The sequence below is a fragment of the Puma concolor genome, chromosome A3 (assembly GCF_028749965.1).
Source record: "Puma concolor isolate L17-30 chromosome A3, mPumCon1.1.hap2, whole genome shotgun sequence".
Lineage (NCBI taxonomy): Eukaryota > Metazoa > Chordata > Mammalia > Carnivora > Felidae > Puma > Puma concolor.
Window position 1 is genome coordinate 822,757 of NC_141669.1, and position 13,471 is coordinate 836,227.

Consider the following 13,471-nt stretch of genomic DNA (forward strand, 5'->3'; position numbering starts at 1 on the left):
GTTCCCAGAGCAGCTGCACGGGGGCGCCCCCACCAGCAGTGCACGAGGGCTCCCCTTTCTCCGCGTCCTCACCGACACCTGTTGTTTCCTGAGTTGTTCACGTTGGCCGCTCTGACAGGTGTGAGGTGACGTGTCCTTGTGGCTTGATGATGCGCGATGGCGAGCATCTCGTGTGTCCGTTGGCGTCTGGATGTCGTCATCGGCAAGATGTCCGTTCAGGTCCTCTGCCCGGTTTTTAATCGAACGAACGCACAGGTTTGGTCACGTGACAGCTCGGTCCTGCCCTGCCCCCCACCTGTGTTAGGGCCTAGGACACAAGAGGCGGGAGATTCCTCAGCTCCTGGTGTGAGGTGCCCACCGCCTGTGGCCTCTCTGTCCACAGTCAGAAAACGCGATTTTCTATCCACGATCTGTGGGATATTTTGGGTAGTTGTCACTGCCCGATTCGTGCCAGGCTCTGTGACCCAGGTGTACTGTTTGAGTCATGAGGGTTTACTTTCTGAAGCGGAAGGAGGAAACAAGGCGGATGAGATCCACGTGCACGTGGTCCGGGTGGTGTCGCGGTCAGTGCTCTGAATCGAGCTGACGCTCGGATTGCACGTCTTTGGGGGCGGTGGCTGGAGGGTGCAGGGGACATTTACACAGGAGAGGTCGTGCGGGGGCCGGGGCTCGGTGGACGGTGGGTGGCAGCAGTGAGGTGGGTGCCAGGCGGGTTCGGTGACCGTTGGCCACTGTTCCTGACGACTTGGGGTGGCCCGGACGAAGCAGCGGGCTTCCTTAGGCACGGGTAATGGCGAAGCAGGACAGAAACCCAAGACTCAGCTGCTTGTGTTTGTGGACTTAACCGTGGACGGTAGCTTGGTTCCTGTAGGAAGCGTGGCTCTCTGTCCAGAGCACAGACCTGGAGGGAGCTAGGCGGTGCTGAAATCCAGTCTCCAACCTTGTGAGCTGGGCGGGTGACGTGGTCTCTCGACGCCACTCTGGGAAGCCGAAACGGTAACCCTGTTTTGCAAGGTCGCTGAGAGGAGACGTGCGTTACACGAAGAGTGTGAGTCAGGCCGCACGGTGCTGGCGCAAAGCCAGGCCTGAGGAAATGGTCACCTTCCGGTCCCCTCACTGCCCCGGCTAATGCTCAGTGTGAACCGTTCACGCCCCGGAGTGTCGTCCTCCTACAAAGGGGGTGACGTCCCAGGGAACAGATGCGCACAAGAAGCACAAGTCACCGGTGCCGTGTCACTGGCTCTCCTGGTGGATTTTCCAGAAGAAATGGTAACTAGAGTAATTACGTGCCTGCGTCTGCCAGGCCACGCTAGCACCTGCCGAGTCTGGTCCACACAGCGCGGCCCCGCAGCCCATCAGCACACCTGTTTGGGGGTGTGGAAGCCGCCACCCGACTGGGGGCTGGGGTCGCGGGTGTGGAAGCCGTCACGATCCATCAGATCGGTCCTCTAGCACCCACGCAGTGGGCAGGGGGTTGGGCGCACCTCGCCTCACGCATCGGGCTGCACGTGCTCAGGCGGCAGATGTTCTCAATCACACTGTAGGTGCTCCCGTAGGTGCCGGAGGTGGGAAACAAACGAACCCCGGCGTGAGTGCTCATGGAGCTCAGCGTCTGGTGGGAGGCACAGGCAGACAGCGAGCAGACACGAGAGTCGAGCAAGGAGACAGTGGTGAGTGACCATAGGATCCTTGTGGTTCTGTTCTATCTCTGCTCCTCCTTTAGGGGGGACCCCGTGCAGGTGCTCAGCCCGCGTGGGGCACCGTGCCACTCACACCGCCGCGGGGCCAGGGGCTGGGCGGACACAGGCCTGGTCTCGGGAAGGTGACAGGAGGTGACAGGAGGACGCCAACTTGCTCTGTTCGGCACCACAAGGGAGAAGCTGGTTTTCTCCTCTGGACCTGCTCAGCTTTCGTCGTCCCTGGCTCTCCTAGGAGTGGTGCCTTAGAATAACTGCCCTGGGGAGAACGGTGCCTGGGTTCAGACTGGCGCTCCGGGCCCCCGTGTAACGTGGTTAGTTAGGAATGCCGCTGCCTGATGGGGAGAGTAGGGAGAGAATCTTCCTCTGCCTTCCGCTAAAAAGTGATGTGCAGGCTACAGAGACAGTCTCGAAAGGCTGTTTGCGAGCGCACTTTTCAAACAGTGAGACATACGCACAGGTTCTTCTCGCTTTTTTTTGGTGAATGCCCATCACGAGCAGAATAAACACACACCCTGTCCCTCAGCTCCAAAGCGTGGGGGCCTCAAGCCGTGTGTGTGCAGCCCGCTTCTCCTCCGGGGCTCCTGTCCAGGGGCAGGAGAGGCTTTCCGGAAGCCTGGGCATCGCCGGGCCTCGACTTCCTGCTGAAACGGTGTTTGGACGAGGCTTCGCTCCCCCTGTGGGAGCTCAAGTGTAGCTTTTCTGCGGATTCTCAAAACGTGACGCAGGGCCGTCACAGAGTGCGCTGGGCCCCGAGCGGTGGGTACCCTGATCTTTAGCTCTGACGACGACCTTGACCGTTGGGCAGAATCCCAAAAAGGCCGAGTGAGCAGATGCTCTGACTCCAGAGCCGCGTGGTCGGGCACCTCCTGTGCACTGGGAGGAACCTTGTACACCAGCCCGAACACAGTTCACTCGAGATGCTGACACAGTGAACCCTCAGAGTCTGTCTGGAAGAAATGAGTGGGAATCTGTCGTTCATACTGCTTTCCTAACAATTAGCCAGTGTGAACGTCCCGATCAAACGTTATTACTGTGTATGTGTCATCAGCATTAACGTCGGTGTCTGTATAATCTTCAATCTGTGTTGCTTTCTTTGCTGGTGAGTTTCTGAGTGGTGCTCTTTGCAGGGAAACTGGGTTTGCAATAACCTTGCTTACGGCCTCTTCTCCCACGCTTGTGTTCTGTCGCATGGTCAGCGTTTTGAAGCCCGTCACATGGGGAAGGGGGACAGGTGTCGGAGGCTGGAGGTCCTTAGCCCAGCCCTAACCCTAACCCGTGGAGGGCTGTGTCGGACTGAGGACGCTCCCCTGGTCCTGGACGCGGGGAGGGGCAGAGAGAGCTCTGCAGGTGCGGTCCGTGTGTCCCTGGGGTTAAAGGGACACAGCAGGGCCGGATTCTGATTAGCAAAGGGGCATATGCTGAACCCCAGAGCCATGAGTAATCTTGTACATACATCACATGTAAACACTAATTTGCTAACTAATTAATTCACCCTTGTTACCAACTCCTTAGCGCATTGCACGTCCTCTGCCCTGTCACGAGCACGTACGTGACCCACGGATCACGTGTGTTACAGATACGAGCCCGTGGTATGTACGTTTCCCCGTTGTGGGGCCAGCAGTATGTCAGAGACATGGCGTTTTCTACAACGGCTTCTACACTGTTTGTAATAAGGAGGAAATGGGCGCCTGGCTGGCTCAGTCCGTGGAGCGCGTGCCTCTCAGTCGTGAGTTCGAGCCTCACGTTGGGCATGAAGCCTACTTTAAAAAAAGAAAAACACAAGCAAAGAAAGGAGGAAAAAAGATGTATCCTGTCTTGTGATTCCGTCGTCACCGCACTGGTCTGTGTTCCTGTGGATCCACTTTACGGGCGGGAACTGCCTGCTCTCAGCCTAACAGTCTCATCAGCACTTCCCAGGGGTTTCAGGAGCAGCTTCTCTGCTTCCTTCACCGGGAACGCCCGTATTCCGTCCGCGTGGAGAGGTGGCTGTGGGCTGGCAACACGGTGCTCGGCCGACACTCTGGCTTTGAGCACTGGGGATGTGCTGTGCCTGCCCCCTGCCCCCCTGCCCCCCTGCCCTCCTGCCCCTGTGCCCCTGTGCCCCCGCCTCTGCAACAGGTCGGCTGATAGCTGGCGGCCTCCTTGTGAGGAATGAGCTGTTTTACTACGTGCCCCTTGGCTGGGATTCCCCGCATCGTTGACCCAAGGTGTCCGTCCCTGGAGGGGTGAGTCTGCATCCAGATTGCACCCCTGGGCCTTGGCGGGTGTGCTGACGGGCCGTCCCAGGTCCCGGGTGTGCTGACCGGCCGTCCCCAGGTCCCCGGTGTGCTGACCGGCCGTCCCCAGGTCCCGGGTGTGCTGACCGGCCGTCCCCAGGTCCCGGGTGTGCTGACCGGCCGTCCCCAGGTCCCGGGTGTGCTGACCGGCCGTCCCCAGGTCCCCGGTGTGCTGACCGGCCGTCCCCAGGTCCCGGGTGTGCTGACCGGCCGTCCCCAGGTCCCCGGTGTGCTGACCGGCCGTCCCCAGGTCCCCGGTGTGCTGACCGGCCGTCCCCAGAAAACCTGGGGACGTTTCCTCTGCCCTCAGTCTCCCTCCTGCTGGTGCCCCCACCCCAGCGTCTCTTGCTTCTCAGAGCCTGTGGCAGGTTTCTTCCTTCTTTCTTCTGCCTGGTCTGTGGGTTGGGGGGACTCTGCCCACCCACCCAGTTCAAGTCCACTGTGTAGCCTCTCCGGCATTTCAGTTCTCATATCGTTAACTCCTCTAGATTCACTGGCTCTTCCATAGCGTCTGTCCCTTTGTTGGTTTTCTCCTGTGATGTGCTACAGTCATCGCATGTCTGTTTCTTTAATTTTTTTCAACGTTTGTTAATTTTTGGGAGACAGAGACAGAGCATGAGCATGGGAGGGGCAGAGAGAGGAGGAGACACAGAATCGGAAGCAGGCTCCAGGCTCCAAGCTGTCGGCACAGAGCTCGATGCGGGGCTGGAACCCACGGACCGCGAGATCATGACCTGAGCCGAAGTCGGCCGCTCGACCGACTGAGCCCCCCAGGTGCCCTGATATACATGGTTTTCTTAAGGAGACGTGAACGGAAGTGTCGATGACATTACCTTTCGTACGAGTTTCAGTAGTCCAGTGGAGCTGCACAGCCAAGCGCTCACTGGGCCGCGTAGACAACACAAATTCACATCCTCACATTCCGGAGGCCAGATGTCCACATCGGGCGCATCACAGCCTCTTCCTGGCTTCTAGACGGCCGTCTTCTTGCTGTGTCCTCCAGGGTGGGGAGGGAGCTCTGGCGTCTCTTCCCGTAAGGACTCCGGTCCTGCAGGATCGGGGCTCAGCCCTCACAACGTCACTCGATGTGTGTCGTAAGAGGCTGTCCACGTCGAGTAGCAATGGCACCGCCATCATCGTGTCTTGAGCCTCAGATGCCACAACGGATGGTCTCTGGACGAACTTTACCAAGGATTCTGTAAAACGAGAACTCCCAAATTCCTAAAAGAGCAGGAGTTGCGTCCTCCACGAACGACTCTCGTGTTTCCTATTGATGCAGAAATGGTCTGTTAGTGATGGATCTCAAAGTTCTGAACTTAATTTTGATGAACTTACAAACTGGAGGTTGGTTTTTACAAAAAAGCAGGTTGGTCATGTCAGGGCGCTGTCACGTGTCTCCGCGTGTGGCTCTCGGCCGGGCCGGAGGCGCCGTGGATGACACTGTCTGCCTGGTGTGCACAGCGTGGCTCTCCCCTCCTTGCAGGTCCGGCGCGTTCCAGGTGCTGGCTGTGGACGGCGTCCGCACGGGAGTCCTGCAGTTTCACACGGCCCGGGAGAGCGCCGACTGGCTGAGGGCAGTGTCCGCGACCATCAGTGACCTGACACTGGAGAGCGTGAGCACACGTCCCGTGACTTAGTGCTTTTGTGTTTAATCCACAGAAATAGAGATCTTTTAATTTATGATTAACTCTAAAATAGTGGGTTACGAGATTAAACAAGGAAATGTACTTTTTTCCAACATACCACATCTCTGACTGTAACCAGGTTGTGTTAAGTTGTCCAGATGCCTCCTGGCAGGAGAGTCTGGACCAGGTCAGACGTTTGGATGCCCAGGGGCCGTTTCCCTCCCTGAGAGGACCTTCCTCTCTCAACTCCTGTCCCGCACAGACACAGATGTACTCATGTGCACATAATTTACGTATACTTTATCGATGTGATGTGGGGAACTTAATGGGGTTAAAGATGGAATTCCCCCTGTAACTTTATGAAAACAAGAGGCATATCCAACCAAAAAGATTAGGTCCCAAATATTCAGAGAAAGTATCCAGGAGACAGTGCTGTCTCCTCGAGCGATCTGTTTGATGTTCAAAGTCAATATGAAATTAAAAAATTAAAAGTAGGGGCGCCTGGGTGGCGCAGTCGGTTAAGCGTCCGACTTCAGCCAGGTCACGATCTCGCGGTCCGTGAGTTCGAGCCCCGCGTCGGGCTCTGGGCTGATGGCTCGGAGCCTGGAGCCTGTTTCCGATTCTGTGTCTCCCTCTCTCTCTGCCCCTCCCCCGTTCATGCTCTGTCTCTCTCTGTCCCAAAAATAAAAATAAAAAACGTTGAAAAAAAAATTTAAAAAAAAAAAAAAAATTAAAAGTAAAACAAAATGGGCTGGGAGTTAAAATCCAACTAAGTAGTACGTTCCCACGGGAACCACGGTGTGCTGGCAGTGGGCTGGTGGCCAGAGCTGTGGACACTCACGGAAGGACTCACTCCTGGTCAGACGTGGCCTTGACTTGCCCAGTGACTGCGTTTGCATCCTGAGGCCAGCTTCTGTGCTAGAGCGAGCAGTGGAGGGCCAGTGGGGCCAGCGCTGGGGCTGACACTGCAGCAACACGTGCACAGCGCCCCCCCGGCCCCCGCCGCCCCTCTTTGGCCACACACACTGCCTTGTTCTGAAGCTACTGGACAGGTTGACCGAGCACATTGGGAGACTCGGGAAGGAGCGATGTGTTCGATTTCCATTCTGCAGACCTCATGGCTTCTTTCTCCAGTCAGATAAGGAGCCTCTATGAGCCCTTAGTTTTCAGGCTTGACATTTTGAATTCCAAAGGTATCTGGACGGATAAAAAGAAAGGAGAAAGCAGACAGCTGGTGGTAGATTGGTATTTGCAGGCGTGCATGTGACCGTGAGTGTCCCTCAGTTCTGGGTGAGTTTTACACATCCCAGCCGGTAGGCAGAGCAGAGGGGAGGAAGCCGGAAATGTGGATCTGAAGTCACATTCCGAGCGTGTGTGCTATTATCCGGGATCTCCACTTCCTCACCGGTAAAGTTTGGAGATAGTACCACCTTGCGGGATTCCTGGGGGTGTGGGGGAGAATGTGTGTGATGTGAAACTCTAAGATCGTTAGAGCAGAAAGTGTCTTCCCCACTTTTTTCAGATATTGAAATTCAAGTATCTGTGGTCCCATAGCTTCACTCACACAAGATGCTGATATTTGAAAAAGAACAGCTTCAGTATGCTAATACTGTTTTTTGCGAGTATTGTTTTTTGCTAGTTTTGTTTTTTGCTTGTTTTGTTTTTTGCTAGTAGTTTCTTGCTACTATTGTTTTTTGCTAATATTGTTTTTTTTTCGTTGTGGGAACTGCTGCTGTACATTTGTACGTAGTCTGGTTTTTAGGTTAGAAATACATCGTAAAAGAAACTTGTTCCCAAGGACCCTTCCCGCAGCTAGTTAATTTCAGTTGCCAGTTCGACAGGCGAAGAAATGATGGCGTTAATATTCTTGTCATAGTGACTTCTCACTTCCCTCTCTTCACAGATGAAAATGGTGAATGAGGGCTGTTCTCCTTGTGACCAGGTAGGGCTTGTGTTTTTCATGTTGATCCTATAACAAGTCTCTACAGTAGCTTCTGGATTTGGAGCTTGATTTGGAAATCTGGGGAGGACGAGCAGACCGAAGTCAGGGGTCCTTCCCCCAGTATCAGCTCCACCAAACTGCTCAGTTTTAGCGGAAACAGCTTCGGAGGGGCTTCTGGTCCCCGGTGCCACGTTATAACCGAGCTGCCGGCACGTGCTCTGAGGAAGTGCGATTAAACAGCTGTATCAGTGTGAGTATTTAAGCCGAGAGGGTTTTCCCTGCGTGATCTGAGCACGGTGTAATTTTCCTAGAGAACGTCCTCACTTGGAGGGCCTTGCCCCGGGGCGGCCTCTGGCCAGCAGGAATTACGGCAGGTGCGTGGGAACAGCACTCCCGGGGCCCCGGGCTCGCCTGCAGGGCCGCGTCGTGGGGAGTCAACACCTCCTTCCTTCGCAGGGCTGGGTGCTGCCCCCTGACTCAGGGCCCTCACTCGCTCGGTCTGCGAGCACCTCAAATGACCCATCACGCTCAACTAGTTTGAGCGCCAGGTGCCTGCACTGTGAAGCCACAAAGTCACTGGCTCTTTCTGGAAACGTCACAGTTGAAGCCGTCCTGTAAGGGCAGACTTTTTATTCACTGCCCATCAGTCTTCTGATTTGCCTCTCTCAGGTTTGAGGTGCAGAAAACCGAGAAGAGTGAGCTCAGTTTGCTTTAAGTAGCGCCCGCACACGCTCTAGATGGTGCTCGCGATCAGGCGTGGGCGCAGGGTGGGGGCACTCGTCCGTCTGTGCCGGTCCGTGTTTGCTGCACAAGAGGGACAGTTAGGCCTGTGTCTAAGTCAATCCACGAGTGCACGTTTTGTAATTAGAAAAGAAACTCTAGGGGCACCTGGGTGGCCCAGTCGGTTGAGCATCCAACTTCGGCTCAGGTCATGACCTTGCAGTTCATGGGTTCGAGCCCCGCGTCGGGCTCTGTGCTGACAGCTCAGAGCCTGGAGCCTGCTTCGGATTCTGTCTCCCTCTCTCTGCCCCTCCCCTGCTCGCACTCTATCTCTCAAAAGTAAACAAACATCAAAGGAAGGGAGGAAGGGAGGGAGGGAGGGAGGGAGGGAGGGAAAGAAAGAAAAAGAAAGAAAGAAAGAAAGAAAGAAAGAAAGAAAGAAAGAAAGAAAGAAAGAAAGAAAGAAAGAAAGAAAAGGAAGGAAGGAAGGGAGAGAAAGGAAAGAAAGAAAGAAAGAAAGAAAGAAAGAAAGAAAGAAAGAGAAAGAAAAGGAAGGAAGGAAGGGAGAGAAAGGAAAAAAGAAAGAAAGAAAGAAAGAAAAAGAAAGAAAGAAAGAAAGAAAGAAAGAAAGAAAGGAAAGAACGGAAAGAAATGAAACTCTAAGGAAAGCTGCTCTAAATGTAACTTCTTTTTCTTGTAACATTTTTCTGAATACACGATCATCTGTTTTGCCTTAGGGAGCTGAAGGAGGGCGGTGAGCTGTTAATGGGTGATAGTTCCATAGATGCCTTCAAATTCATACAGGATTCATTTCGTAGTCCTGTACAGAAAATACCGTTTTCTCAGTCTGCGCTGTGTTTCTAACGTGGAGGCTCTTGTGGACTCTTCCACTGAGGGCAGAGCTCCGCTGTCCACACGTAAAGCGTGTCTTCTCCAGGCTGGGGGGGGGGGGGGGGAGGGGGGAACCGACCAATCGGTTCTGCTCTCTCCTGGAATAATTTACCGTTCTGAAATTGGATCTCAAAATTAGCAAAATGTCTGTGGAATTGTTTTTATGGTAAATCAGAGACTCTCTCGAGACCACAGGAGAGAGGGATGGTCCGGGTGGTGACCCAGAACTCAGCTTTTCAGTCGTTCGGTGGGGACCCTCCCCGGGACCCTGCTGGCAGGTCACTGCGGTCAGGGCTGTGCACACGTGGGCACGTGCAGCGTGTGGCTTTGACGGGGCTTGAACTTACCGCGCTTGGAGGAACGCACTGGCCTTTCAGGATGTACCTGTGTCTCCTGGCACGTGAGGAAGAGCTCGGGTCTGGGATTCAGAACACGCTGTGTTTCACTCTGAAAATCGGGAGTCACAGCAGAAAATCAGGAACCAGTTCAGGGAAACTTCAAGCCATCCGAGGAGCAAAACTCCCGATGCTGAGAGCACTAGGTAGTTACGGCTCAGGGACCTCGAGGCAGTGGGGTAATCGTGCTCTGCTTGGTCTTAGCAGGATGTTGTCACACGCTAAGCCACCACAGTGTGATGCCAGTGTCCCTAACACCTGGGTTCTAATCCCAAGTAATCCCTTCGCTGGTGACATACTTTGGCCAAATTAACATCTCAGCCACAGTTTTCTCTCCCATAAGATAAGCAAGCGGTAATGGGAAATCTAAAGACTTTTTCTAACCTCAAAATTTCTTTATTACTTTGAACTTTTTTTAATGTTTGTTTATTTTGAGAGAGAGAGAGAGAGAGAGAGCACGTGCACGCGCGCGCGCACACACACACACACACACACACGCACGCACGAGTGGGGGAGGGGCAGAGAGAGGGAGACAGACCCTGAAGCCGGCTCCAGGCTCCGAGCTGTCAGCACAGAGCCCGACGCGGGGCTTGAACCCACAAACTGGGAGACCTTGGCCTGCCATCCAGGCGCCTCTGAACTCTTTTTCCCCTCGGGGGCTCAAATTAGTTCATTTGGAAGGAAATATTAGAGACGAGCTTTACTGTGTGGACTTTCTGAAGAGCTACCCCTGCCTTGTCTCAGTGTGCTTTGGGTACAGATTATCTCACTTGTGCTCCAAAAACTAAACATTTTGTATGTATTATAGGAGTTTAGATTTGTGATGTTGGGCCCTTAGGAACGAGAAGGCATGCTTTTTTTCATTCTGAACCGTTAATTCCTGGTTTTGGTATGTAGAAAAAACATACTATTTGGTTAAATACTTTTAAAAGTAAACGTATTTGGGGATTACTGCAATTTGCAAGAACAACTACGAGACAGAATTGGCAGATCACACAGAAAACCCAGCACAGACGATTTTAGACCCACGTTCAGCGAGTGAGATAGCTGTAGATGTTGCCATCCAAACAGAGGCGGGTCCTTCCAGGATGCCGGCCAGCCTGAAAACAACACACGTGCCTTTAAAATGGTCCCGGGCGAACCCAAACATGCGCTCCCTGCTAAAACAACAAGCAGTTCTGTACATTTCCAAACTACATTTTTTCTAGAAAACCTGAAGTAAAGGGAAATGTGGATGCCTGGCTCATCAAACCCAAAAGAAACCTAAGTATCTCAGATAATGTGGGCATTTTCTGTGTAAAGGGCCAACCCTACGGCGTCGTCTCACGAACACTTACCTAATTATCTTGACTCGGTCAAGTGAAAAAAAAGGCTTTCCTATAGAAATGGAATCAGAAGAGATAAATGAAAATGTGCTCATTTATTATAATGAATGGTTATGTCCTCTTAATGTAATTTACAGTGACATAATCAGGTAGGTGTTCCTAAAATTATACGTTTCTTGGAACACATAATAAGCCATTAGAAAATTCATAATGTAAAAAATAATATTAGCTACCCTTGAAATTATTTATGAACTACATATACCCAAAAAACATTCACAAAGCAGGCAACGTTTCTAATAATAGCTAAGCTGTAACTTATTTCTTTGCTAATTAATCGAGGCGGAATTAAAATACATACGGAGTTTCATTAAGTTCACATCCAATTTATAGATGTTTCAGATTAACAATCTGGTTTTTAAACATTTCTTTTTGTAAAACTTCATCTGGCATCTTGACCTAGGACGTCTTTCACCGGCCGTAAGAGTGAAAGCTGTCAGGAATTTGTCACGTAAACCGCAGAAGCGGAGAGGACCTACCTGAGCCCAGGCTGGGCGCCCCAGTGAGCCCCAGGGCACCGCCTTGAAGCGGCTCGTAGGACGGTTTTATTTCGTAAGGTTTCCTGGCATGTCTGTGGTAATTCACTCTTCGTATTACTTACACGTGAAGCTGCTTAAACACTTACTTTTTTTTGTAAACATGGCAAAAGGAGGAAATTAAAATGAAATTACTACAAAATATGTGTCACATCAAAATTTGGGGTAAGACGCAGGGACTTCAGCTTAACATTAGTTTGTGTTCATGCACTGAACACTTAGGTTAAATCACTGCTTCCGTCAGCTTTTTGGATCCTATTCTGACTTGTTACAGCTTGCACACAAAATGCCAGTCGTAAGAGTCAAATATCGTTGTCTTCTCTTCACTCTCGTCAGGAAGTGGAACGGTAAAGAAACAGTCACCTTTCCCACGTGCGTCAGCTCTGTGCAAACTCATGGACGAATCCGAAATCCTAGCCCCTGAGAGGATGTGATTTAATACTGTGTTTTTAAAGATGCGTGGAAGGCACAACTCGGCCTCAGGCGAGGGGTCCGGTGGTGCCCAGACGCGCACACGGAGCCCGGCAGGTGCAGAGCCCCGGGGCTGCCCCGGGACACTACCTTTCACATCCGTCTGCTTGATCAGGGTTAGGACACCTGCTGGTTCTGGGCGTGCCCGTCTCTGCCGCTTCCAGCCCTGCGACCGTGCCCGCTGCGAAGGCTTTGCTTTAATTACACAGGCTTTCTTTTGCAGGTTGTGCACATGGGCTGGGTCAGGGAGAGACTCGAAGGCACCAGCTCCCGTGAGACCTTCAGATCCAAGTTCTTGGCCCTGAAAGGCTCTTTGCTGTATGTTTTCAGCACCGCTCCGGTAAGGACGCCTTGACGTTCCGCGGGCAAGGGGTTGCTGATGAGAAGCAGCGATGGGATCCAGTGTTCGCGGGAGGCCAGGGCGGCCCCTCCCGCTCACGGCCCCTCCCGCTCACACCCCCTCCCCGGCCCGGAGGTGGGGGCACAGAGCCCGTCTGTTATGTGGTCGGAGAACCCAGAGACGAAACAGAACAGGTCATGAAACTTTAAAAGTTCCTCTTTCCTTCACATCCCCCAAGTTTTGTGAAAATAACCAAACAGCCTGATTCAGCAGGGCCCCTCGTAGAAACCTGACGCTAAATGCCATAGTTTGCAATTTTGTTTTCAAATTAGCACCGACGACGCCTTTCTCCCTGAGCGAACCAGGTACATAACGTGTGCCCTGCCTCGGGTATCAGTCAAAGCAGCTTCTGTGGGCATCAGGACCAGGAACCACAGGACCTGGGAGGTTCAGGCGTCCAGAACTTTGGATGCGCTGTGTGCAGTGTCGATGGAACTTTCTGCCGTTGAAAGTAAATAACGGGTTTCCTTCCTCTTAAGGCTGGGCCGTGTCCCATTGTGCACACACACCACACTCTTTCTCTGCCCACCGGGCGATGGACCTTGAATTGTGTCCGTGTGCGGCTGTTGTGAATAGCACTGGATGGAAATTTGAGTGTGTGGACGCCCGGATTTCATTTCCTTTGCACAAATACCGAATCACGTGGTAGCTCCAGGGTTGATGCTTTGAGGACCCTCCGCACTGTTGTCAGTGGTGGCCCTGCCAGCTCACATTCACCGACAGTGCACGCGGCTCCCTTTCTGCACGTTCCCGCCAGCACCCAGTCTTTGTCTTGGGGGGGGCGGTGCGTGGTGGGAAGACAGTGTCGTGGGTGGAGCCCCACCTCCAAACGCATCGGGCCGCATACGTTAAATTTGTGTTCTTGTTGGATGGCGATCATATCCCAAGAAAGTGGTTTTAAAAAAATAAAGAATAATGAAAGGGCAGAATCACATTTTACCTCCAAGCATCAAGACAATAATGCAAGTTTTCACTAATCAATATAGTTTTTTTAATAAGCTTTTTAATTGGGAATAATTTTAGATTTACCGAAAGTCGCATGTGTGGTATGGAGAGTTGTGGGTCCCAGTTTCCCCAAAGGTTGGCACCAAATGTGACTGTGGTCCCTTTGCTGAAAGTGAAACTGGACAGTG

General features: G+C 52.7%; 1 protein-coding gene across 1 annotated transcript in view; it reads left to right on the forward strand.

The window, feature by feature from the left end:
- Positions 1 to 13,471, forward strand: part of SNTG2 (syntrophin gamma 2) — a 178,197-nt gene that overhangs the window by 121,315 nt on the left and 43,411 nt on the right. The window contains exons 10-12 of the mRNA XM_086699902.1: positions 5,460 to 5,589; positions 7,505 to 7,543; positions 12,162 to 12,278. Of these exons, the coding sequence (XP_086556028.1) occupies positions 5,460 to 5,589; positions 7,505 to 7,543; positions 12,162 to 12,278 (286 nt within the window). The remainder of the gene's footprint in view (positions 1 to 5,459; positions 5,590 to 7,504; positions 7,544 to 12,161; positions 12,279 to 13,471) is intronic.